The 27247-nt window shown below is 37.8% G+C and overlaps 2 protein-coding genes and 2 non-coding genes across 4 annotated transcripts; 2 read left to right on the top strand and 2 right to left on the bottom strand.

The window, feature by feature from the left end:
- The first annotated feature begins 6494 nt into the window (after window positions 1–6494).
- slc2a11l (solute carrier family 2 member 11, like) lies at window positions 6495–11581 on the top strand. Its single transcript, XM_020707719.3, has 12 exons — window positions 6495–6685; window positions 6818–6916; window positions 6987–7147; window positions 7223–7347; window positions 7455–7584; window positions 9634–9782; window positions 9883–10070; window positions 10226–10336; window positions 10511–10612; window positions 10693–10768; window positions 10857–10984; window positions 11062–11581. The coding sequence occupies exons 1-12, from the start codon at window positions 6629–6631 to the stop codon at window positions 11275–11277; spliced, it is 1542 nt and encodes a 513-aa protein (XP_020563378.1). The 5' UTR covers window positions 6495–6628; the 3' UTR covers window positions 11278–11581.
- A 2790-nt stretch (window positions 11582–14371) lies between these two features.
- On the top strand, window positions 14372–22527 carry nt5c2l1 (5'-nucleotidase, cytosolic II, like 1). The gene is made up of 17 exons (XM_004074816.5): window positions 14372–14597; window positions 15576–15649; window positions 15725–15842; window positions 15951–16046; window positions 16857–16948; window positions 17033–17090; window positions 17174–17267; window positions 17349–17402; window positions 17486–17569; window positions 17672–17707; window positions 17787–17894; window positions 17985–18051; window positions 19467–19637; window positions 19722–19773; window positions 20488–20548; window positions 20746–20922; window positions 21036–22527. The coding sequence occupies exons 1-17, from the start codon at window positions 14536–14538 to the stop codon at window positions 21126–21128; spliced, it is 1497 nt and encodes a 498-aa protein (XP_004074864.1). The 5' UTR covers window positions 14372–14535; the 3' UTR covers window positions 21129–22527.
- Window positions 22528–26376: 3849 nt separating this feature from the next.
- mir301b (microRNA mir-301b) lies at window positions 26377–26481 on the bottom strand. Its single transcript, NR_107153.1, has one exon. It is a non-coding gene; the product is annotated as a microRNA mir-301b (primary transcript).
- A 188-nt stretch (window positions 26482–26669) lies between these two features.
- Window positions 26670–26773, bottom strand: mir130c (microRNA mir-130c). The gene has a single exon (NR_107154.1). It is a non-coding gene; the product is annotated as a microRNA mir-130c (primary transcript).
- Between the last annotated feature and the right edge of the window lie 474 nt (window positions 26774–27247).

Raw genomic sequence — 27247 nt, 5'->3', positions numbered from 1 at the left:
AAAGAAAGCTAAATCTCATTATTCATCCAAAAAGGAGGAGCAGTATGCAGGTCCGAACGGCAACCCTTTAAAAGCCAACTTTCAGGACCGTGGACAGCTCCAATAACTCATTGATCACATCCAAGCCCTCAGTAAAATAATCCTTCTGCACAGGATCGCAATGCGCACTTACTCCTGATTGGATGTAGACACACACCACGTGACACCTCCCACCGTCTTGTGGCGGAAGCTTGAATATTTTTAAATGTGCAGGTCTCCCTGAATGAAAAGAGTCTCTCTCTCTCTCTCTCTCTCTCTATGGAAAGAATTGAAAGAAAGACAAGCAAACAAAGAATTTTAATAACTCTCATTCTAAAAAAAGTGCTTCATTCTGGGGTACTTGAACTGAATTCCACTCAAGCAAGTATGGTTTGTTTTGTGTATGTTCACATGAGGTTATTATTGCACCCTCTTGTGGCACTGAAGAATGAGCACTTCAATGAAAGAAGTAAACGGAAATGCAAAGAGTCATCAAGAAGTGCCAGTTTTACTAAATGTATACGTTGGAGTGGTTAGTCAGACATTAAAACGTTTAATGCAACATAAGATTTTATGTCCCTTTTAAATAACTTTTATTCCCATATTCATTGTTATCAGTTATGCAAAAAGAAAACCCAACAGAAAATTGTTTATCTGTGGTTGACAAACATTTAGAATCATCCTCAAAAATGTGTTTGTGTGAACATAATTGGAAACAACAACACAAAGAATCATTTGGAACAAAGACACATATTTTTTTACCCTTATCACTTTTTACTGAAGCATGCAAGTACTAGTTACATCATTTGTCTCCAAACAGGCCATAAATACTGTGATTTGGAAAAATGTTCTGATGGTTCTGCAGATGCAAATAGTTTAACAGAAGAACCTTGCATCACATGATGGCAGCCTCACGTTGCTCTCTCTTGTTAGTTGAACGCTTTATTTGCTTTTACACAGCAAAGGGATGGTATAAAGGGGACATTTTTGCCCTCACCTAACCTTAAAAAAAAAAAAAAGGAAGATTTTGTCACGAGGCAGAACACAGACAAACCTTTCAACTGGTCACTTACCCTTGCAGGACAAGGAGATGGATGACCCTTGTAACCCTTGTGCTATCCTAGGCACTTTGACATTGGGAGTTGGGTCATCTAGACCCACTAAACAGAGCGCTGAACCTTTTTTCTTCAATGACTTGTGATCTTCACTGGTGTCCATGATATCTTTCCCCCTTTATCCACCTTTGTCATGGTAGAAATAACACGTCAGTGTAAGGGTGGGGTCATCTAAGATAGCACAAGGGTTAAAATCATGTCCTTTTTTTGTTTCAGTACGTTTCTCTATGGAAACATCTCCAACAAATTTTTCTATTGACATTTATGGATGTCATATTATTTGACTTTTGGCAAAATTATAAAAATAAATGTTTATGTTTGCTGTGTTTGATACAAATCTCAGCTGGGTTCTTTCTGTGTGGAGTTTGCATTTTCTCCTGGTGCATGTGAGTTTTCTTCAGGGGCCTTCCCACAGTACAGAAGCATGTTTTACAGGTTGATTGATGATCCTAAATTGTTTCTGATGATGATCTGGCAAACCACCTAGGGTGTACTCCACCTTTACAGCGAGGAGGCCTTGGTTCAAATTATGGCAAATATTTTCTGTGTGCAGTTTGCATGTTCTCCTCGTGCATGTGTTGATTTTATGCGGGCACTCCTGCCTCCTCCCACAGTCCAAAAACGTGCGTTGTAGATTAATTGATGATTCCAAAAAGTCCCTGGGGGAGATTGAGCGAGTGCATGGTGCCGCAACGAACTGGCAACCATTCAGGATGTACTTGACCTTTGCCCAAAAGTAGCTGATCATTTTAGTAAATATTTTAGATCAATTTTAATTAAACAATGTAAATACATGTAAGTTAGGTATATTTGTTTTTATTAAAAATGTACCTGCATAGCTAATTCTTATAAATATGTCGAACCCAATGCACATTTAATTGTCACAGGGAGCTTTTTCAATGGAAATGATCTGGCCAGGATTTATTTGGGTGCAAGTTATATGGACTCAGATTAACTGGTGTTAAAAGCTTGCCCTCTGGTTACAGTTTTCCCCTTTTATTCTCACTCTTATGTCTCTGATACTTTAATCCAAATAGGATTGAAGGGGATCCACTCAAGACAGGAGAGCCATTTTCGCGGAGTTAAAGATTTCCTGTACAGCCAATTTAGTCTAAAGTGCCACACTCAAGCAGAGGATGGCTTGTACTGCAAAATGTTGCCTCCCAGGCTCCCGGTTTGTTTCTTGGATGCCTCACTGGTATTGTACAAATGTGTTTCAGAATTTGTCACTTGAAAGAGGAGCAGACCTGCACATGGAGACAAATTCTCCCAGCCTGAAGGGCCCAATCGTCGTCGTAGCCAGTGGAGCAGTTACAAAGATTGAATACACTCCTTGAGATAGATGGCCTCATTTGTACTCCTTGGCTTGTGTAATATGGTGTGAAACTCATGAAACCTAAGTGCCTATAATTGCAACATCTCAACAACATGGTTGTTGCTACACATACCTGCTGCCACACAGCAGGTATCCACACTCAGATCAGGGATGAATCTCAGAACATCTTACGCTGATGCTTATATTGTTGTAGAAAAAATATTTATATTGTTAACCAATGGAAATTGTCAAAGCAGTTTTCTCTCTGTGAGAGAGAAACTTCTGCACATGTGGGAACCTGAATAGATCCCTGTAAAGTAAACCTGTGAGGCATCCATTATTCATGCTGACCGAGCCTTGCCTGACTCTCCATCTACTGAGGAGTGAGCTCAAAAGTTCTGGCACAACTACATGACTGTCCTGCTGAAAAATGTTTTTCTGAGAGCCAGAGTCTAGACCAGTGCTTTATTTAGAGCATTGAATGCTGGGATTATCAACAGGTCTTTTGTGTCCTCAAGGAAAATCCAATCAGGGCGACAAAAAAAGTGCAAAAGGGGCGATTATCTGCCTACATTTGATTGATTAGAATGATTTTATTGAGTTGATGGGTGTAGTGGTTAGCACTCTCCCCTAACAGCAAGAAGACCTTGGTTGAAATCCCAGATGGATCTTTCTGTGTGGAATGTGCATGTTTCTTCAGTGCATGCGTGGGTTTTCACTCTGGCATCTTCCCACAGTCCAAAAATGTGTAGGCTAATTGGTTTCTCTAAATTCTCCCTCGGTGTGAATGTGAGTGTGTTGTCGTGTCGCCCTGTGATGGGCTAGCTACTAATCCAGAGTTTACCCCGCCTTGCCCAACAGTGGCTGGGATAGGCTCTAGCAACCCTGTGACCCTAAAACGGATTAGAAGATTAAGAATAAATTGAGAAATGTTTAGTTGAAGAAAAAATGAGTAAATTTAATGTTTCCCCTTGACTACGGTTGGACTATACATAGTTTTATCATTCCATTGTGTAGTACATCAGCTATCTAAAAATTTATCGAAGACCTGGTTAACTTTAGTGCATCATAACTTTGATCAATTGCGTGCAGAAATCCTGTATCTGTAATCATATATGGGGATTGATGATTTTTACATTTTAGTAATTAAAAAAATTGTGCTCCAACAAATAATCCAAATGGCGCAGGTAAGAACAGAGAGTATCTCCTTCTGAGACAAGGTTTCTGAGATCTCATTGCCCCATTAAAAAAAGAGTGTCAACACTTTTGTTTACAACTCTAACACATCTGTACTGTTTGCTGCTTCTGTATGTGAAACCTTAGTTTTGTGCAGTCTTTAAATACATGCAGATTTGATAGAAAATTGGCTTAGAGGGCTTCTGTTTTATCTTTTTTCCCAAACCATAAATAGATTCTCTGGAAACTCTAAAGACTCACCTCCTCCTGAAGGTACTCATCCTGACATTTTTTTTCTTTCATGTGACTTCTTCACGAGTGTGATTTCTTGGCGAGTGCTGAGCTCTGACACTGTGTTATTTTATGAGAGATGGGACTGGTTTTTTTTTTCTGCGTCCCTAAAGAATAACATTTTGTCATCAAAGTATCTCAAGCAGTAGTCTTCATGAATCTTCTCAAGCTTCCAGCTTTTAATCTTGATTTTGAAGAAGAAGAAAATATATATATTTTTTATATTTTTTTCTTGCCAGGGGTTTGATGAGCAGCTGAGTTTACTATCGCCTGCAGCTCTTCTTCACGTGCTACATCTCTTTTATCGCCATGTGGACTGCCAACATTTTTAGTTGGCTTATGGGCCAGAGGCAGAAAACTGCGAGCTGCTGACATCGACACTTCAGAAGTAACAAATCAAAGGGATTTGCAAAAGAAATGTTTTATTTTTGACTTCTTGTATAACTGCTGATTTAATTTGAGTATAAATATATATAAAAAGATCAGTTGATTGAATTTCAACATTTCCTTTTGTGTATAACTAGAAATAGGATTAATTAGGCAAAGGCTGTTAGTTCTTTAGACAATACGGGAGCCGAGGCCAAGTTTATGATTCAGTATGTTGAGTCATATAATAATAATGTCATATATAATAATATAATAATAATGGTCTTTATAATGACAGATCCATAGGTGCCTATGAGGCAGATCTGAAATATATCATTAACAATTAACAAAAATGAAAAAACAAAATATATTTAAATGGGGGCTTAGGTTCCTGATGTTTCACATTTTTTTAAAATTCGAAAATGTATCAAGGGGGGAGGGGTAATTTTGTGCTGCATGATGGTGTAGTGGTTAGCACTCTTGCTTCATAGGAAAAAGGCACTGGTTTCAATTCATTATTATTTACAACAATAGTCCTCTCAATGGGCTTCATACCAGTGATTGTGTCATAACATGAATCATAAAGAATATAAAGTCAGAGAATTCGATAGGTAAAGGCTAAACTACACTAAACAGAGTAAACTAAAATGCCCATCCCTGCCCCTAAACCCCCCTTCGCAGTATGGAAAAACTCCTAAAAAAACAGATTCTGCAAAAAAGAAGAAATTTCAGAGGTTGAAGGAGGGATCCACTCCCAGGACAGACAGGTAATGTACAAGAACTAGAGAGAATTAGCTTATCTAACTCTACAACTACATACTTAAATAGTTGAGGAGATGGGCTTCATCCAGATGAGTAGGGGGACGGCTGGGGGCGCGAGACGAGATGGTTTGAATCCCAGCTGGTTTGAATCCTAACTCTGTGCATTTGTGGGTCCCTCTTGCAGTTAACAAATATGCATTGTTGTTCCTTTGGTGAATGTAAATAGTCCCATCCATCTTTAAAATCTGATGAATCCTCTTCAGGGTCACAGAGCTGCTGGAGACAATCCCGCTATAGTTGGGCAAAGGTAGAGTAAACCCTGAACAGGTTGCTGTTCTTTTTCAGGGTCACACACTCACATTCACACCTAGGGGCAATTTCGATACACAAATTAACCTATAAAACATGGTTTTGGACTGTGGGAGTAAAGTGGAGAAAACCCATGCATGCATGGATAAAACATAACAACTCAATGCAGAAAGGTCCCAGATGGGATTTGAAGCAGCTCAGCCTTGCAGTGAGGTGAGAGTGCTGGCCACTACACCCACCATGCAGCCCAACATTAGATTTATCTTAGTTTTAAGACAGTGCAGCCTTCTAAATTGTCCCTTAGGTGTTGATGTGAGTGTGTGTGGTTGTGTGACTGTGATGGTCTGGCGAACCATCCAGAGTGTGCTGTCATTAAACAGTGGCTGGGATAGGCTCCAGCAACCCCACAACCCCAAAAGGGATTGAGCAGGTTTGGGAAATGAATGGATGGATGGAATCTATCCAAATAGTATATTTATTTAATAAAAACATAGGATGTTTGTGTTTTGTTTGGTTGTTTGAAGTCTTTTTTTCACAGAAATTCAGTTATTATTTTGACTTCCATCAAGTTACAGAGACAAAGAAAATGTCTTAAAGACATATGGGAGATGGAGGGAGGGAGGCAAACTTAATTATGATGTTTTTCCTTCTCTCCAGAATTTGAACAGATGGACAGGTGAGGATCCATCAGCTTCCCTTCAGCACATTCTCTCAACTAATTCACATTTAAATGGTGCTTGGAAGAGGAATAGAAAACGTCAGGAGGAGTTTGGAGGCCAGTCCTACTAAAAGATTGTACCAGGATTGAGGATGTACATATATAAGTTAAAATAAAACTTATCTCCAAAGATAGATCTGTCCTCACTTGTATAGCTGCTTCTTTCAGGAAGTTGCCTATAAGCTCTAACTGGATTTCATTGTTGTGTTGTAATTTATACAAAGTCTTATTTTCTTTATCCAGAGGTTGTTGAGGTAGTTCTGCCGTTCAAACATTTTGATCCAAAATATCTCATTCTAAGAATAGACAGGAAAAAAAAAGGTCGGAGGCTGAAGATCCAGTCCCTACAGTTACTTAGTAAAGGTTTCTCAGATTTTGTGATTACGGGACAATAAATAACTTTGCACAGCAACTGTAATTTTTCACTGAGCAAAATCCTTCAGCTAACCAAGCACACATTTGTCATCCACACTCAAACATTTACAAGATACACTGACTTTGTCAGTTTCACCAGAAAGTTAATGATTTCAGTGCTCAGTAAATCAGAAAGTGAATGATATGACAAACCTCACATGGCAGTGGATTCCAGCCATGATGCAGCACTTAAGTTTCCTCGTAAGTAATGTTGGAAAGTATTCTATATCTACTTTATAAAAACATTTAAATATGTATGTTTATTCAATGTCTGTAAACTGAGCCAGAAATGTGCTTAAAATATGATATCTGTGTTTTTGTTCCCATCTACAGCTGGACTGCCCTACTGTAGTTGCAGCTATTTTTATTTGTGGTATTGGTGGAACCTTTCAGTATGGATTTTGTGTGTCTGTGATGACGTCCCCCTCAGTTGTGAGTAGAACATCCCATAGATATAAACATTCTGGGTGAATTTAAAAAAATATACATTTTTTGCTTTTAGTTTATAAAAAAGCTGATCAACAGAACCTGCGTGGAACGCTATGACTTCTCCTTAGAGGAGTGGCAGGTCTCTCTCATATGGTCCTTCACTGTCTCCATCTTCTGCATTGGGGGGTTACTGGGGTCGCTAACAGCTGGCTCCTTGACATCGAAATTTGGCAGGTTGGTGAAAAGAAACACAGTTTAACAGTCTTACATGTGGCACCGTTAAGGAAACAAAAGTGTTCTTTTCTACAGAAAGCGATGCCTTTTGCTGAATAATTTAGTGGCCATAGCTGGAGCTGTTCTGATGATTTTGAGCCAAACAGCTGTGTCTTTTGAGATGATCATGGTAGCACGATTTCTCTATGGCGTTAACTCAGGTAAACTCATTACACAAATCAATAAAGGTCCAATGTTTTAAGATGTTTTTTTTTGCTCATTATTTTCAGAGATAACTGGGTTCTCATTAACTTGTGGTTTCATTCAGGAGTTGGTCTTTCAGCTCAAACCATGTATCTCATTGAATGCGCTCCTAAAAGGCTCAGAGGGATGGTCGGCGTGTCTGTTGCCACCTTTCTCTCTTTGGGAAGATTCTCCGGTCAGCTCTTGGGAATCAGGTAACTATATTTCTAAAGTTAACTTTTAAAAGGGTTTACATACCAAACTCATTTTCCTCAAGGGTTTAAATAACTACAAGCATGATGTAAGAAAACAAAACAAAACAAAAAAAAACTATGGAAGCCACAAATCAAAGATGTCTTTACATATTAAAAGATATGGCCAAATGTTTTTAGATGAAGACAGACAAGACTAACAGGGCAAGCAGCCCAGGTTTTTGTTCAATATCCTTATATTTCTTACAACTTACTGATCAACATCTGGCCAAAGTCCACCGATATTTAAAAACTGCTAATGTTTTCAGAAACTGGTGTTGTAGGAACTAAAAATGCAGGAGACCACAATTGGTGGCAGAAACTTAAACATGCCAAAGAAACATGAACTATAGAAGCAACAAAAAAGGAGAATAAAACATATAACCTGCACCACAAAAACAGAGAACCAGACACTGAAACAAAGACAGCTGTGGTTGTGTAAGAGCCTGAACTTGGTGTGACGTGACAGGGGGGCAACTTAAAACAGAACATTACAAAAGAACATCACTGAAAAAACAAACCGAAGTGCACAAACCTACAGATATTGTCATTTTTAATCCACTTTTTAAATAAATTTTTTAAACATTTAACTTTTTCAAGTCTTCTGAAGATTTCTTAAATTTCATATATTTAAACTTTTGAGTTACTATTTGCCTGTTGAAGATTTTACCATTTTAGAGCATTTTAATAGTTAATATCAGGGAGACTTCTCTGTGATACTTATTTAAAAGTTTAGCCAAAATAACTGTATGATTACAGCAGCATTTTGTTTCATAAAATGCTTTCTCTTGTTACCTTTGTGATGAAGATATGCACATAAAAGCTGCTGTATAACAATTAAAACAATGACTTTTTACACAAATCTCTAAAATAACTTCCACTCTTCAAAACTGTCCCACTTTTCACATTTTTCATGATTCTTACCCTTCAAAGGCTAGTTTTTTAATTTCTCAACTACTTTGTGTGAAAACATTTTGCTATTTTCCTTACGGTTAATTATACAGTGATCATGCTTTTTTTTTCCCAAATGACTGTCTCTTAAATATCAGAACTATTTCATTTTTAAATGAAATGCTAACATTACAGAATGTTTGGGCGTTTTTTTGTTCTACGCTGACCAAAAATATAAACGCAACACTTTTGTTTTTGCTCCCATTTTTTATGGTATGAACTCAAAGATGTGAAACATTTTCCACATACACAAAATATTGTTCACAAATCTGTCTAAATCTGTGATAGTGAGCACTTCTCCTTTGCCAAGACAATCCATCCCACCTCACAGGTGTGTCCTGTCCCTAGGTGTGAATGTCAGTGTGCATGGGTGTGTGATTGAGACCCTGCGACAGACTGTCCAGGACAGCCCCTGCCTTCGCCCGCAAGTGGCCGGTAAAGGCTCTGGCAGCCTCGTGACCCCGAAAAGGGAAAAAATGAATCAGAAGATGAATGAATGAAGAAAACAAAATAAAATAACCAGGTGTGCTTGAGTATGCCTACTCATTGTACAGTGGGTATGACAGTGGTAATAAAAATTCAATTATGAGATTTCTGTAAGAATACCATGCAACCAAATTAATGATTGAAAATATTTTTTCAAAATGAGCAAAATGCAGGGAGTGCACAAGAGCTAAGGAAAGTTGTCACAAAGCTAAAAAAGAAAAGAAAAAAGAAAGCATATTAATATGACTGATAAACAATAAAAACTCTGCATAAAACTTTTTTCGATTTAATCTTTGTTGTTTTAGTAATTTTGTAACCTTGACCAGCCTAAGGAGGGAGGAGGGTGTCCTTGATAAAACAGCTGTAATCCCCACTTAATTACAAACTTGTTTCTTAAACTTTACAAAAAAAAAATGCGTCAATCTAATTGCACCTAAAATTGTAAATGTGCACATTATATATCTGTAACTGGCTAAACCACCAGAAATCCAGAAGACTCATGGCTGTCCAGATACTGTTTGGAGACCATGACAGTTCTTTCATTGCAACATTCTGAAGTAAATGTTGCTCTTTCAGGGAGTTACTTGGTACAGAGAAGGAGTGGCCTTGGCTCCTTGGATTTAATGGTTGCGCAGCGTTGTTCCAGCTCTTCACGTTGCCGTTTCTCCCAGAGTCTCCCAGGTTCCTGCTGCTCGAGAGAGGGGATAGCCAAGCCTCTGCAAAGGGTCTAAAACTTTGATGTTCTCTTCATTTACTTAAGCTTTTTTTTTTGTTTACCTGCAAAAACATATTCATTTAAACCTACCACCTTTCTGTTTTTCTTAGCTTTTAAAAAGCTCTGGGGCAAAAACGACTACAGCAAGGAGCTGGATGACATGTTGAAGGAGAAAGCCAGCCTGCACAGTATTCCTAACCAATCAGTATTGGAGCTATTTCAGAGCCAATCGCTTCGCTGGCAGCTCCTCACCATCATTATTGCCTTCATTTCCCTTCAGCTTTCTGGCATCAATGCTGTGAGTGTGTCATTCACATCTGAAGCACTGCAGTCCATGATAAGTATCATTTTTACACATAAACTTTCCACAAAATAGCTCAAATGTTTTGCTTTTTTTTTGCACTTAAAGAGTTAAACACTCTCTTCATATTAGATTGTGATGCTTCTTCTCAGGTGTACTTTTATTCATTTGAAGTCCTCGGTGCAGCAGGAATTCCACATGATAAGTTAGCTTATGCTGCGCTGGGAACAGGCCTGTGTGAACTCATCACATCCACAGCTTGTGTAAGTCCAGTTTCACTCATTTACTCAATAATACTACTTTTTTCATCATCAAAATTTTTCTTTTTATTTAAACTATTTACTTTGACTGACCCTTATGTGATGGCTTCCCCATCTGTCTGCTAAATTGTGATTTCATGTGATAAAACATGAATAACCAGAATTTTTTGGTTGCAGTTCATCATTATTGAGAGTATGGGCAAAAAAGTTTTGCTCTACAGAGGCTACATCGCCATGTCTGTAACTCTAGGTCTGCTCACCATCACTGTATACTTTCAAGTGAGTCAGCACAGGCCACTCCCACCATCAAACACACTTTGACCTCTGAACAGGAGCCTTAATCTTTCTAACCTCCTTAGAAATCCGTCTCCTGGTTACCATACTGCAGTTTGGTTCTTGTCTTCTTCTTCATTTTCTTTTTTGCGATTGGACCAGGTCAGTCGAATCATCACTTATTGAGTGTTTTTTATTTTTAAATCAGCAATAACAGCTCAAATGGAAATTCTGTGCTCTTGATCCTAAGCTGCAACAACGGCTCCTCTTCCTGGAGAAATCCTGACTCAGTCCTTCAAATCAGCAGGATACACACTAGGCTGCACCATCAACTGGATGGGCCTGTTTGTGCTGGGGATGCTTTTCCCCATTCTGGTGGTACGTCGATGCCTCGACATATCCAAAGATTAGATGACTTGAATCCAGTTGTTGACTCAAATGTTATTATTTTCCAGGAGAAACTTGAAAGTTTCTGCTTCCTCATATTTCTGGTGTTCTGCCTCATCTGTGGGCTGTACGTCGCGTTCAACGTGCCTGAGACTAAAAACCAAACGGTGCTGGAGATAGCTGCTGAGTTTGAGAGGATGCACTGCAAAGATGACAAGTCACAGAGGAAGAAGCACTCTGAACAGGATCCCAGTGGAATCAAATCCTGTAGTACCAAATTCTGATTCAACAAAGAAAAGAGTTTGCTGCTAAAATTTATGAGAACAAGGACAACAGATCACTGTTCACAAAAGTGTCTCATTCAAAAAATGAAAGGGCATTTATTATTTTTTAATTCATATTTCTAAACCTTCCTTTTCCCATAAACTAACAAATGAGTAAAAGATACCCTTGCTTATACGAAGGGAGTCAGTAAATAACAATTTAAACATCTTTTTTTTTAATGTTTAACAAACTTCTCTTGTTATATGTGAAAGCATTGGTGAATGGAAGTTGTTCTTTATTGAATTAAAGTTACAAAACCTTAAATATTTGGTAAAGTTAGTCAGTGGACAAACATGGGTGTGACTATACTTATTAGAAAACTTGTTCCTTTAGATAATTAGTGCTATCTGCATGTTTACCAGATTATCGGCACTGTGAGGCCACAGGGAGAAGTATTTTTAAAGAGTGGTCAACGACTTAAAAAATACTTTTTACTATTTCCTTTTTAGGAATCCACATGCTCCAGATGTTTGGACCCTTTTTTCTGATTTTCTAATCTAAACAACTGGTTGCCAAGGTGTCCTTGCATTTAATAGGGTGTGAAACAATGTTTTGCAACATTACTTAAGAAAATTGTCTTTGTAGAAATCCAGATAAAAGTTATGGCGCAGTAATGACAAATAAGACAGAGGCAAGCAGATTTGCATGTGTAGCACAGGTTATACATAACACAATTCAAGGTATTTTACAGAAACATTGACAAAATCACACATAAACAGGAAGATCACAACAAAACTTTACAATCATAACTGTGATTGCTTAAAAACATAATTCAAAGAAAAGAGTATACTCCTAAAAGACGAGAGATCATTAAAAAAGAAAGGTTGGAAACACTTAATAAAGGGTTAGGTCAGGCTAAAAACAACAAGTAAAACCTTTTGCTTCCTAACTCCAAACAATCATAATAAATAATTACTTTGGATATTATCATGGCTTTATATATTAACTAATATGTTGTTAATGCATACATAACACTAAACGATGTTGAGCAGAACCAGGTCCACATCTAATGGCCAGCGTAGAATAACTGAAAGGACTGCTCCAGACCAATCAACGTTTTCTTTTAAATCAGTAACTAAGTCCAATAAACTGCTAGCACACCTAAAATTATACAATAATTTTAACTAAATGAAAAGAAAAAAATATTTTTAACAAAACAGACATGCCAATATTATTAAATATGAAGTGTTTTGTTGTTTCCCTTTTGGCTTTTCCCCATCAGGGGTCACCACAGCTAACGAGTCGCATGGTAAACTTGGCAATGTTTTACGCTGGATGCCCTTCCTGATGCAACCCTCTCAAAGCAACCGGGCTTGGGACTGGCACAGAAGTAGAGAAGGGAAGAGGGACCAGCCTGGAGTCGAACCCTGGTTTCATGGATGGAAGGTGCTGCAAACCAGCACGAGCTAAACCGGCTCCCTTAATTATGAAGTGTTTTAAAAAGTAGGAATGTATTTATTAAACTATAATAGTACATGGTGAAGAATAGTGTTGACAACTTGTATGTATTTATTTCTTTTCTCCCCCTCTCTTGATTTTTTTTTATTTTTAATTTTGTTTACAATGAATTGATTGTACCTTTTATTTAATTGCACTGCATTATTTTAAGGCTAATTGTTTATTCTTGTATTTGTATGTCTTGGGGACTGCAGACAGAAATTGGCTCTGAGAGCTATAGTCTGGTACAAAGTATCTTTTCTTTGGCTAATGGTCCTGTAAATGGTTCCTGTCAAATAAACTAAACTTAATTGCATTGGGAAGCTTTTAACCCTTGTGCTATCTTAGATGACCCCACCCTTACATTAAGGTGTTCTCCCTACCATGACAAAGGTGGATAAAGGTGGGAAGATTTCATGTAATCCATGGACACCAGTGAAGATCACAAATCATTGAAGAAAAAAGGTTCAGAGCACTGTCTAGTGGGTCTAGATGACCCAACTCCCAATGTTAAAGTGCCCAGGATAGCACAAGGGTTATTAAAGATTTGTAATGCATTAAGTAAGGTTAAATAACAAGCATTTGTTAACTGCTAACAAATGCAATAAAATAAGACATGTAATGTTGCTGTTACGTCCACAAACGTACAGGTCTAGGGCTGGAGTGTACGTAACATAAACACACACAATGAATGACCTTTAAGAGTTTTATTGAAGAGGAGGAGGGAAGGTAGGGACTAAGGTTGAGCCAAAGGAATGAAATAAATAGAACAAAACCCAGCCTAAAACAAAAGTCTCACTGACTTATCTGTAAAGTGGTGATAAAACATACAAGGGGTGGCACTAACCAACTTACCTAGTGTGCCTAACAGAAAGCAAGCTACGTGAGGTGTACAGGGTACCCTGCTTTACCTGTCCACAAACCTCCCACAATCTCCAACACAAAGAGCTGTTCACATTCATCTGAGCTCCCCCCTCAAGTGATCCACAGAAGCTTATATGCAGGCCTGGTGGCTGGCTCTGGGGCCTGATCGTACAGCTCGTCAGGTCTCCACCAGGTGTCTTCTCTCAGCACTTGAAGTACATGCAGGAAGGAAACAAAAGAAAGACAATGAAAAAACCCTGCATGTAACAATTGCAAAGTAATGCATAGACGTGTCTGCTAAATCTTTATTAAATATTTAATTAATGGTTAATAATGCATTTACTAAGGTTAGTAATGGGACTCTTATTAGAAAGTTACTGAAAGGTGTTCTTGCCATAACTTGAACGTTGTCAGACATTATGGAGAAGATTTTTCCACATTTAGCTGCATAAAACTGAAACACTGCTTTATTTATGACAAGATGCAGCAAACATTGAACCTGTGTCTGTAGGATCACAAAGACAGCAATAGTCACCCACCCCCTTTCTGGAGAACTAGCACTCAAACTGAAATGAAAGAAATCCCAAATCAAAATGTGTGAAATGTTTAGAACTTTTCAAGTCAAAGAAGGACTGACGGCCATCAGGGAACACCCAGTGGCTTACGCACGCACGCGGCTCGGGTCCATCTGTGCGCCCCTGATAACGCAATCTTCACTCTCAAAGTGAAAGTCGCGCGGCGTCAAGACGCGCAGGCGGGCGGAGGAGGCTGGATCAGAGAGTCCAGCACCTCGACGCTGCGCACGTCAACAAAAAAAACAAACAAAAAGAAAACACTTTAGAGCCACGCCCACACACTTGACCATTTCTCATCTCGATGACCGACAGCTGTCCGCAAAGCTGCTTCACCCAAGAGCCATGGACAACTTAGCCAGCTCCTCCAGCTGTGAGCCCGCACTGAAAACAGGGTTCGAGAAAAAGTGAGTTTATTTCTGATATTTACAAGAAAGTTTCACAGCTGAAATTCTTATTTTTAAGTTAAAAATAATATGTTTTCATTTATATATTTGTGCCCATTTTGAATATACTTTTTTTAGATATTTATATCAACAAACATTGTCAAAAACGTGTAGCCAACTTTTTTAATCCCTTTTTTAAGTACAATTATTTTTTACTAAAAAATGTAAAAGTTTTACAAACTCCTTAAAGCTAAGAGAATTTCTAAAATGTGTCATGAAATTCTAAACAACAGAAAAATATCAGCTCTTCTTGGAAAACTGAGATGCTGCAGACAGACTGAGAATGGGGCGAGCTTGATTGAAACTATTAAAGTGGATTGATGTGTTAAAACAGAACAATACATCAAAAATACATCAGGTTGGGTCAATAGCAGTCTCTGGAAACAGTGGAAATGATAGCAAACTGATAACATCACATACCTCCACCCAGCTCCACCCCTCACCAAAGAGCAGAGGAAGTTTGCACTGAGGTGAGCAGCATGCAGTCTGCTGGAAAACAGTCCTAAAAAGCTGCTGCACACATCAAAGAACTTGGCAAAAATACAGAACTGATGACGATAACTTATTTCAAGTCACATATTTATCAGATTAACCCTTTTAAATGGTTTTATGATTAGTTTTGGGTCAATTTGTTGTTACAGTCTGGAGTTCAAATTGTTCTGCTACCAACAGAACCTCTTTTGAAGAGAAGTTTATTTCTTCATTTTGTTGGATTTCATTTTTTTGTTTGACGTTTTTTTTGTTAGTAGGTGCATTTTTTCATTTCTTTCAAAACCTTGTTACACATATAGACTGATTACTCAAAATGACCGTATTTCACATTAAGGTAACCAACATTTCCAAAAAAGGGAAAAAGAAGAAAATCCCAAATAATTTGATGACAAAAATGACATGTATGTAACAAACTGTGTATTTCTGACTTCTGGCTTCTGTTTATAGAATATTTGTCAACAGAAGTCTGACTCTTGAAAACATCAAATGCTATGGCTTTGATATGGACTACACCTTGGTTGGTAAGTAAAAAGATGACGCACCGCTAGATGTCTGAAACTTTTACTGGAACTTATTGCCTGTCTTTCTGTTTGCAGCCTACAAGTCTCCTGACTATGAAAGCATGGGCTTTGAGCTACTCAGAGACAGAATGGTGTCTGTTGGATACCCGCACGAGATTCTGCGATACACGTATGACCCCAGCTTCCCCACTCGGTACGTGTCTTTGCAAACTTTTTTAACAATTCCACAATTTTTTCTTGTCGTTTAACCCAAAAAGTCATCAGAAATTGTTTCTTTTTTGTTTTGTTTTTTTCCTACCAGAGGTTTGGTGGTTGACACCAAATATGGGAACCTCTTGAAGGTGGATTCTAACGGCAATGTGTTGGTGTGCACTCACGGCTTCCGATTCCTCAGAGGGTAATGACAAAAGCAAAAGAACAAAAAGAGAAAAACCTCCACACACAACAATAATACATTTAGCAGAATCTTTAATCCACATCAGCTCACAGATTTTTTCACTCTGGAGGGAAACGTGATGACCTGCTGCTTTACCGATGGAAACGAACACAAAGCCCAAGCCACCTGTAGGGACGAATAAAGAAACAAGTCAGGAATACAAAATATAACAGAGATTAAAAAGCAGCACAAGTGAAATACCTTATTAATTCAGAGTTGAGCAATCTAAGTGAATTTTAAAGATTTAAATGTAGATAACTCTTCTGTAAAATAACAAAAATAGTAAATTAAATGAAGTTAACTGAGAATAATAATTGAGATAAATGAAGACATCGTCATAGATGTCAAAGGGAGGAATTACTATTTTATAAAAATGATTTAAAAGATACAAAAAATGTGCTGTAGTTGACGTAATTTTTAATGTTCTAACCAGCACAAAACAGCTTTACCAAACCTTTACAAAACTACAAAAAATATAGGAAAACAGTGAAATAAATTGCATTTATAAGACGGTTTGGCATCACCAAAACCATAAAGTTATGCTAAGTTTGTCCACAGTTTCCATGGTGGCCCCACCTGTGTTTTCCCAATAGGTTTTATATCATATTTTAGGTTTGTTTTAGTATTTTTTTTCTTGCATTATTAAAAATTCAGCAAAATTATGTAACAGTCTGACAAATAGCAGCTTTGATTTAGGTAATTATCTACATTTCTTTGTTTATGAATACAGTTTGAGACAGTGTCTCAGTCGTTGATTCTTTTTCTACAAAGGGAAGACATCCAGAACTACTACCCCAACAAGTTCATCCAAAGAGACGATACAGAGCGTTTCTACATACTTAACACCCTCTTCAATCTTTCAGGTAAAAAAAATAGGTCATTTTCTCCCTTTATTGCATTAGATGAATTCATTGATTAAAAATTACATTAAATCTTGCATCTTGCAGAGACGTACATCTATGCCTGCCTGGTAGATTTCTTCACCAGATGCAACAGATATACAAAGTAAGTAGAGATCGTTTGTCTTTTCACTTTAAACCCTAAAAAAGGATGTACTAACTTTTCGTAACCTTTCCTGTCAAACTTAGCCTGCTGAAAGGTTTCCAGCATGGCGATTTGTTCATGTCCTACAGAAGCATGTTCCAGGACGTTCGAGATGCCATGGACTTCATTCATGACTCTGTGAGCTACAAAAGAGCAATTTCTAAAACTGATAGAGAATCGTTGTGTGCTAGTCTAAAATGGTTCATCTGGGACATACAGGGTATCTTGAAGGAACAAACTATCAAGAACTTGGAGAAATACGTTGTCAGAGATGTGAGTAGACATTGAGTTTGCTGCATTTGCAGGACATCATTCAAGACAGCATTGTTTCTTTCTTTCTTTTTTTGTTTTTGCAGCCAAATATTCCTGTGCTTTTAACTCGAATGAAAGAGGTGGCCAAGGTCTTCCTTGCCACCAACAGTGATTACAACTACACTGAGGTGAGCGCTTTTGATTGTATGACATCAGGACTGCAAAAGAGAGACCTAACATGATTTGATAATCTACATCAATGTTTTCTTTAAATTTCCTTTTTGCAAAAGGCTATCATGAGGTACCTATTTGAAAGCAATGTTAAGGTAAGATAGTTGTGAGTGGGGTGAGATTTTATGGATTTTAAAAGGCTCACAAAATCTCTGCTTTTGTTGTTTATTCCAGCCTGGAACTCCAAAACTGCCTTGGCGCTCCTACTTTGACCTTGTTGTCGTGGATACCAGGAAGCCACTGTTCTTTGGAGATGGGACCGTGCTGAGACAAGTGGACACTGTATGAGAACTGTCTCTTAGTGAGGTTTGAAAAGTCAACAAAATAGCTTTGTTAGGTTCCTAATAAAAAAAATGGTTGCATTTTTCACAGAACACAGGAAAACTGCGCATTGGGACTTACACCGGCGACCTGCAGCATGGAACAGTGTACTCTGGAGGTGAGTCCACATTGTCAATTTTATGAACCAAACAGAGACAAAGGTTTTTGTAACACGCAAATAAAACACCAAATTACCGGTTAACCCTTGTGCTATCTTAGATGACCCCACCCTTACTTTGACGTGTTCTCCCTACCATGACAAAGGTGGATAAAGGTGGAAAGATTTCATGTAATCCATGGACACCAGTGAAGATCACAAATGCCTGTGATAGCACAAGGGTTAAACTGTAAATTCATCTGCATTTATTAGGATTAGAGATTAGGCATTTGCTCAATGCCAATGACATTTTTTATAACATTCCAAGTGGTATTTTAACTGTGTTTCTGAAGTTTTTAACCAAAATACCACAACCTAAATTCATGTTAATCTGAAGCATCTGTTTCCAAAATCTCCTCCACATGGGCGTGGCCATTGGTGCTGAGCTGAGTAGCCCCGCCCTTGATCCCCCCTTGATGATGATGATAGCTGTGTCTTGCGGTGAAGAGCTTGACACAAGGGGGGCACAAACGACACAGACTGACAGTCTCTATTCTCAAAAGTTTATCTTTAGCGATAAAGAATCATATTTTTGGTTTCTTATCAATCCTATTTGAACAACATGAGGAATGACAAAACGAAAATAAGTACCAGACCCTGCTGTTCAATAAAATTACACATGAAAAAGAGGATAAGTCCATGAAAAATGCACAAAAAATGGGTACAGTTGGGTGGGTACACCCGGGGAGGTGAGGCGCTGCGGGGGAGCCAGCCTGCTCAGGCCTCCTGAACTTTATAAGATTTTTCTTATTTTCATCAAGGCAATACTGAAAAAAGGGCAAGTGAGTTTATTCTTTTTTTTATTTTCCCCCTCTCAGGTTAATGCGGGACAGCAAGCTTTCAAACTCAGTCAGATTTTGAACACAATCGCGTAGAACACATTTCACACTGGACGGGGCAAATCAGGGAGCTTAAGCAATGCACATGCACCACTGGGCCGTTGTGACATCACAATGGCTCATTAATTCAAACCAAGCGCCTTTGCGACAGTTTGATTGACAGGAGAAATACTCAAAAATGTACAAATGAAATGATTTTTTCTAATTACTTTTGTTCTCTTTCATTAGAAAAATGCCAGACGTACATGTCAAAAACTCAAACATGATTTTCATCAGAGTGGGCTTTAATAGATGATAGGTGAAAAGGTTTGGTATTCTCAATTTAAATTTAATTAATTTTTTTATTGCGGGAACATTTCATAACATTGGAAACAAATATTTTAATCTGTCTATATAAATAAATCAAATTCTTGAATCTCTAATTCAGAATATTATAATTCTTGAATCTGATTATTGAATAAATGAGAACATGAAGAGCTAGAAATAAAGACAATTTCTATACTTTAATTTCTTTCAAGTTGCTTTTGTGTTTTTCAGGTTCTTCAGACACAGTGTGTGATCTGTTGGGTGTTAAAGGCAAAGACATCCTTTATGTTGGCGACCATATCTTTGGCGACATTCTTAAATCCAAGAAACGGCAGGGATGGAAGACTTTCCTGGTTGTTCCAGAGCTCACCAAGGAGCTGCAGGTGTGGGAGGAAAAGCAAAGTGAGAAATTTAATCCTTATTTAGGTTTCTATTGATATTGTGTTTTTTATTTCTGAGATGTAAAAATGTTTTTGCCGTTTTCAGACCTCTTCGAAGAACTGAAACGACTGGACGTTTTCTTAGCAGAACTATACAAGTAAGTCTTGTAAAGGTTTATGAACAAAAGTAAAATATTGGTTTTGTAATCATCACTCACATATTTATTTATAGCAAAGTAAATGTATTATCTTACATATAGATTGCTGAGTAACAACAAATTATTCAGATATTTCTAATCTTATTAATAAAGAAGAGATTACTTTGATAAGTAGAAAGAAAAAAACAACCAATCGGCAAATATCCGCAGTAATAATTAATATAATTAATTTTCATTTAACTAAATATTTTAAAAAAGATATGGTCGCAAAGAATGAAGTATTTCTGTCTATCTTGAATAATAAATGTACATACATGGGTTGCCTTTTAATTTTTTTTCATACTACACAAACAATTTATTTTATGCTGTATTAAAAAATCCTCCTCATGTCTTGTAACATTTGTTAGTTCATGTAGTGAATTTAAATTTAGTCTGAAAATCACCTACATTTGCATAATAATTTTTTTAATTTCCAACTTTTAGTCGCTTTTTGTTACGTAATGCGACTCAAAATGTTGTTAGTGTTGTACGCACTTTGGCCAGCAGGGGGAGCGAGAACACTTTTTGTCATAATTAATCGGAACGTGTTTGCCTTTGTGCTCATTAATGGAGTTATATGTGCAGAATAAAATGTAAGTAGCTTTAAAACATTTTTTATAGTGTTTTAGTATGGTATTATATTATCCTGAAGTTATTTTTTTAATTATTTTACAGGCACCTGGACAGCGGTAGTCGGGGATGTCCTGACATTGGAGCAATTCAGACCAGAATGAGGGTAAAGTCACTCAACTTTAAAATATTTCTTTTTTTAATATATATTTATATGTAGAGAGACGTTTTTGAAATGATATTTTCTGTTTTCTAACCTCCTCCTGTCTGTGAGTGCATGTTAATGACATTTTAACACAAAATAGCCTTTAGGCATTCCTCCATGTTTTCCAGAGAAACAGACAATAACCCCCCCTGTTTTAGGTGCTGACCCACAGAATGGACATGTCCTACGGTCAGATGGGCAGTCTACTGCGCAGCGGCTCTACGCAGACGCTGTTCGCCAGCCAGCTGATCCGTTACGCAGACCTGTACTCGTCCTCCTGCATCAATCTGCTTCACTACCCCTTCAATTACCTCTTCATGGCTCCCCCTGTCCTGGTCAGTCAACTACTTCATTCATGCACAAGAAAGACACTCTTGAAGTCTCTCTAAAAAAAGAAAAAGAAAAGAAAAAATGGAAAGATGGTCATCCCGCTGTGTCTGTTCTTCAGATGCCTCACGAAGCTGCTTGTCAAAACTCCGCTGAGGTTGCTTCAACTGAGCTGAGAGTGAAAAACCACGCAGTCGCAACAAACGGAAACTGACTAACAAAATAAACCGAAGGAGAAAAAAATATGTCAACACTTCATTTAATTTTTTATAACCTAAGAGACACAACCGGAGTTTTTTTTTTGAAGAAAGGATGAAGGTAACTGCGCCTGTGTGGAGATGAAAGGCTTCTTAAGCGAGTTCTTTACCTCTACATGGTCAACTTCCGGTCCACATCTCCACCCCCACAACCTCCTTTGAAAAAATATAACTAAACAATGTCTTTGTGGTGATTTTATTATTGTACGAATTTATAAAGAGAAAATCGTTTAAGTGTGTTTAACAACTAAAGCCTATTGTTTAAAAATGTTTCCAAAAATTTAAAATTAAAAAACAGATCGGGGAAATAACGCTCCTTTACAAGACTCACTGCTCCCTCTGCTGGACATTAGTTGTTATGACATCTAAATGTTACAAAACATGTTGCAATTGGAATAAAAACAAAAACAAATCCAGGGTTAATTTAAATAGAGTGAACACTTTTAGGATTGTGAGTATAAGTTAGATTCAAGTTGTTCTTTTCAGGAAATTTTACTTTTTTACTGCTTTATTAACTCTATTACTTTTGTTACGGAATAAAATAAATATCCATTTTAATATATAAAACAGTTGCGAAATATAAAAAAAAAATCTAAAAGTAATTGGAATGCATTTGTGGTTTTTCGCCATGCGGGTTCTAGTTGAACTTCATAATCAGCCCGCTAGATGGCACTCAATCCATCTGCAGCAAAATTGATCAATGCCTGTTTGAGCAGGATTATATCACATTTCTTGCAATAATATCAGCCTTACACATCACTGCGTAATTTATTTATATTTTTCACAATAATGTTAATTGATTTCATGTGAGACTGAATAAGGCTTGTTGTTTTTTGTTAAGCTGCTCCATAGATCCCTGAAACACATCGTTCTACTTTACACTTATCGAAGAGGCAATACAGGTTAAAATGAGGAGCTTCTGTCCAAATCTAAAAAACGCTGATATGATCAGTTGTGATATTTATACAATACATACAGCAACACAAACACACACGCACAATTTGGTCTGTCAGGTAATGATTCAGCCAGTGCCGCGAACACACACATGCATTCCCTGTTCCTAACAGCATGATGTCACAGCTCATGTGATTGCATATTATATTTTTACCTTGGAGGAAATAGTCTTCTCTTCTTGCAGAACTGAGGAGGGACGTTTTCCTGTTGTGCTCCTGCACAAATGCACGGCTTGTTCACGCATGGCTCTGTATTTCTGCGCCTTTTTGCTGGTTTCAGCTTTTTTGCCCTTTCCAGCATCAGAATACTAAAAGCAGAAAACAACCATTCTTTAAGGGAATGTGAATAAATGTGATGTGAATGAATCTTAATTTAAAAAAATAAAAGACGACTGAAGCATAATAGGACTCATTTTCAATTGAAATGATTTGATTCCCTTTCAATCTGATCCCCTCTGTGATTTTATGATAGCAAAGATCCTGAGATTTCTTAAATTTTCTGATGTTTTTCCCTGATGGTTTGTGTCTTTGTGTTCATTCATCTGCTCCTGGTCTGGGTAAACACACATTTCCTGCATGATTTCATGTCTTGTTTCCCATCTGCTCTTGTTTGTTTCCATCTTTCTGTCCATTGTTCATTGGTTGCATCTACTTATTGTTGTTTGCCTCTCTCTCTCTATATATAATTTCCTTAAAAAGGTATTTAAAAAATGTTTTTTCTCATCTGTTGGGAGCGGAAAGACAAAGATATTTCACCTTTGTTGGACAATACCATGTGTTCCTGCTGTTCAACAGAAGCACAAAAGTACCAGTTAGTGGGAACCAGCAGGACGATTTCCTATTTTCCAGATCCATGTTGAAACCTTCATATCATTAATATTTGTTTATTGTGAATTAATATCATCAGAAAATAGCTTTAATGTTCTTCCTTGCAACTTCCATCTTTTGACAGGCATCAAAAATGAGTAGAAACCTTTTAGAATCTGCGTGTTGAGTCCGATGAGGCTAAATTTCTGTCCTTCTCTCTTCACAAACTAAAACCCTGAGAGGAAACTAGTGGAGGCCCCTTTTCACCTTTTAAATGTCATAGTCCTGCTGACTGTGTTTAGTCTGACAACAAGTATTCCTTTCAGGTGGACGTAAATAAGCTTCAAAAACTCAAAAGTGGCTGGACAAAGACAAGAACTATTTAGTAATGTGTGTGTATATATATAATTAATATCTGTTGGGAGCGGTAAGACAGATCTTTCACCTTTGTTGGACAATAGCATGTGTTTCTGCTCTACAACAGAAGCATAAAAGTACCAGTTTCTTTGACTTCTGTTTGGAATGTCACCCACACCTTACTCCAGAGAAGCATGACTTAAAAAAAAATCCTGCTTACACCTTCAGTAATGACAGTGAGATGGGAAAGGAGGTGGAGGCTTTTGGAAGCAGTCATAAAATACCTGAAAACATTGTCTTTAATTTTTCAAAGAAGCTCGTGGTGTAAACGTAAAGCCCCATCTATTTTATGATGCGCAGAACCATGAAAAAGCAGAGAACCAGTCTTTGCTTGGATGTTCCATATCAAACAACCATGAATTGACAAATTGACATTTGTAGGAAATACAGTCTCTCTTTTTATTGTATAGAACAGTTCCTTGCTTTACAAAAGGGTTTAAATCATCCAATATATGCCTAAATATCCAGTAAAAACCATAAAAAGTCTTGTTTTCTTTAGTTGATCTGTATCTAACATTGTTTTGGAAGGATTTTAGCTTAGCCTTGTAGTTTTTATTTACGTCTCTAAAGGTTTGAGCACAATTAAGTTAAAGGTCTGGACTTTGACTGGGTCAACTCTTTCATTCCTATCTTTATTAAGCCAGTCTGCCACAGATTTGCTGCTGCAGTCGGAGTAACTCTCCCGTCCTGCGTCTACAAATTTCCGTCAAGTAAAACTCGACTGAAAATGTTGACATTTGACCCAGAAACACTTAAATATTCAGAGGAATTTTTTGTGTCTACTGAGAGTCTGTAAGGCATGCAGGCCCTCTGTCTACAGAGGAAACCTAAATCTCAGAACCTTGGAAAGGACTGCTTTTTTATTAATATGTTGTTTGTTTGTTTCAGATTCTGAGCAAAGTAGATGCATGCATGTTCCGTACAGCAGCCTGCAGCTATAGATGAATCTTTGCACGCTTGCATCACAACCTGTCCAAACAAGCAACACTTATGTAATCTTTTTGTAACTGTTCTCTTGAGAACTCTAAAATGTAACTGATAGAGACTTTCAGAATTAAGGTCTCAGATTTATTTGGAAGGAAACTCAAAACCTTTTCTTTTCCTCACATTTCCCAACGTTTTGCTCTCACCTGTTTGGATTTTGTGGACGCACACCTGAATGGTTTTAGGCCCCAAAACTTTTGCTTTTTTTTTTTTTCAGAGGTCTTTCCAAATTTCTGCAAAGCGTTTAAAGAAAAATTCTCTTTGCTTCTATATGGTTTTTATGAAATAACTAGAAGCATAACAAACTAATTTGTGATTAATTGACCAATTTTCAAAATAAAATAATTTTCAAGCTTGGTAAAACCTAGAAGCAGTTTTGGTTCTAATGGATAACTCATTAAAGATAAACTTTTTTATCCTAATTTTTATTATTTTTATCATTTATTTTTTAACATTTACTATTAGGTAATAGTTGTACTTTTTAGAGGCAGTTTTCTTCTTATAACAACTTCAATTGAATTTTGTTTTACGGGGGTACCAGAGAACAGCAAAGTAAAACACATAAAGATTTTTATGAAGTTCTTTCTGCTCTGAGGGAGTTTACAACAATCAACAAATCTGTTTTTTTTTAAATAAATTAAAGCTTCTATTGAGAATGTATTACGTAAACAAAAAAAGCGAAAGCTTTAACCAATGTATAAAGTTGGAGAGCGGATGTTTCAATCTTTAAATTCAAAATAACAGCCTTTAAGAGATTTTTTTTAAATGCTTCAGATAACAGCAAAATTGCCTTAAAACAAGGTGGTTAATAACATATTAACAAATAAAGAAGATAGCAAAAGATATATAAGGATATAAGGATTTATTAAAACTTTATTTAGAGTTCTTCCATATAAAAACAAGTCAATATGAAGCAACAAAACAGTTCACATCTTTAAAATGGGGATTTTAAGGTGTTCAAAAATATGTTTTAAGATGTGTACAACCAACACCCATGAACAGATGACACAAAAGGCCCAACACCCAGTTGCGTTTGTGTTCTGTGATAAATGAGGAGCAGATGCCCCTTTTTGATCTGCTGTTATTCTCTGCGGTCTGACTCCGATTCACATCCAGGCACCGCTGACATGTTGGGCTTCAGTGCTGCTCCGAGCACTCAGATAACTGCAGAAGCACCACCGTCCCCCATTCCACACATTCCAGGATTTCCCAGCAAGCATTGCAAAGCAAGCCCAAACAAGTCACGTTCTCTCCAGTCGGGGAGAATTTCACACAACTTAGGTCTCCTTGCACCTCTTCTTCTTCTTCTTTTTCTTCTTCTTCTTCTTCTTCAGACCTCGACACAGCAGCCACCTGAAAGCTTTTTACTCTGAACTGTGCTTCCTGTCTGTTTCCAATAACGAGCTGCGTGTCCTTCTGCGGCAGCTTCTAACAGCAACATGGACTGTGGTTAAACATTTTCACTAAGAGGGGTCTGCTGACAGTCATCAAAACAAACAAACTCCTTCGCTCTGTTACTCGAGGGTTCAAACACGAGGCACAGCACAGGAGCGCTGACACCTAATCTGCACGCCGAGAGGAGGAAGAGAAAGGGAAGGCAAAACGCGAGGGGCCAGGAGGGCCCGGCTCCCTGCATTCCTCCCAAGCGGCCCCCTCCCCCCCTTTGTCGACCTGCTGCCACCGAGGATGCTCAGAAACACACGACGACCTCCAACCCCCATCCTGCCTGATCCCTTCTTCCAACCCTCAGCAGTGATTTTTGACCAGAAAAACTAAATATCACAGAGAAAGATGATTTTCAAAATAGAGAAGATTCCAACCCCAAGTTGAGCTTTCATTTTGAAAGGATTGCACCCGCTCTGCATGATTCCAAAGTAAAAGCCTGTGCCTTCCTTTAAACTTTGCTCGTGTACCTTCAAACTCCCCTCAGTAAACACACGAGGACTGTGCAAACACTTCCAGGAGGCTCCAGCTCTGCGCCACCACCTGCTACCAACCATCAGCTCCGCTCAGAGCCGCCTGAACAAGCCCAACAGCACCGCTTCTAGAGCGAGCTGAGGCCAAATGCTATGACAATACTATTGCACTGCTAGAATGGATGGTACAGTAGTGCAACATTGTCAGAGCAGCTGACCTCAGCATGTGTCAGCATGTGGACGGCCATTCTTCACAGACTACACTCCAGTCAGCCCTCAACCCTCCACATTGGAGATTTGATCATTTTAGTTTTTTGGAATTGAAAACACAAATAAAAAACACAGCAACTTCAGAGCACTGAGGAGTTTCTCTTCCATCAAAACCCCTCCAGAGCTCCCTGTGCAGGTTTAAAGGGAGGTGTGGGTCTCTGTTTCATCAGCCAATGCCCTTTTAATATTGCACTGCTCATCCCAATGTCCAGTAGTGCAACAGAAAAAGGGCAGTGGACAACAACATGGAAACCATCCCCCTCAATGCACACAACATAAAAAGAAAATCAATTCTGCTAGTTTGTGTTAAAAACCCAGATTCTGTTTTTTGTGTGTTTGTGTGTGTGTGTGTCTCAAAAGAGGAACATTTAGAAAAAAATGTAAGGATGTGACAGATTAAACAATATCACTTTTCTCTATGGAGTTAAGTGAACTTCCCAACTTAACCAACACTGGTTCCCCTCACCCTCAGAGAATGGGAATTTCCCAGCATGTGGGTCCATACTATTCTCTCTAGTGAATGACATGCATTCTAATTTTGGGAGAAAATTGGAGGTTGGAGTCAAAGACGTCGGGAGGAGGGGGTTATAAACTGTCATATAAAAATCTGAAAATCTATACGAAAGACCATTTCTTTTCCTGCCACTTCAAGATTTGGGCTCTGAATTTATTCTTTCTAAAATAATAATAAAATAAAATAAAATAAAATAAAATAAAAATAGGCGAACA

This window comes from Oryzias latipes, chromosome 12, assembly GCF_053564925.1.
Source record: "Oryzias latipes strain Hd-rR chromosome 12, Olatipes_Hd-rR_3.1".
NCBI lineage: Eukaryota > Metazoa > Chordata > Actinopteri > Beloniformes > Adrianichthyidae > Oryzias > Oryzias latipes.
This window is presented reverse-complemented; position numbering and strand designations above follow the sequence as displayed.

Excerpts from the sequence above, each read along its gene's own strand:
- slc2a11l (XM_020707719.3), top strand. The coding sequence starts at position 6,629 with ATGACAAACCTCACATGGCAGTGGATTCCAGCCATGATGCAGCACTTA. Across the intron at positions 10,613-10,692 it reads CCATCACTGTATACTTTCAA|AAATCCGTCTCCTGGTTACC; the intron begins GTGAGTCAGCAC and ends TAACCTCCTTAG. Across the intron at positions 10,769-10,856 it reads CTTTTTTGCGATTGGACCAG|CTGCAACAACGGCTCCTCTT; the intron begins GTCAGTCGAATC and ends CTTGATCCTAAG.
- nt5c2l1 (XM_004074816.5), top strand. The coding sequence starts at position 14,536 with ATGGACAACTTAGCCAGCTCCTCCAGCTGTGAGCCCGCACTGAAAACA. Across the intron at positions 14,598-15,575 it reads AAAACAGGGTTCGAGAAAAA|AATATTTGTCAACAGAAGTC; the intron begins GTGAGTTTATTT and ends TTCTGTTTATAG. Across the intron at positions 16,949-17,032 it reads CACCCTCTTCAATCTTTCAG|AGACGTACATCTATGCCTGC; the intron begins GTAAAAAAAATA and ends TGCATCTTGCAG.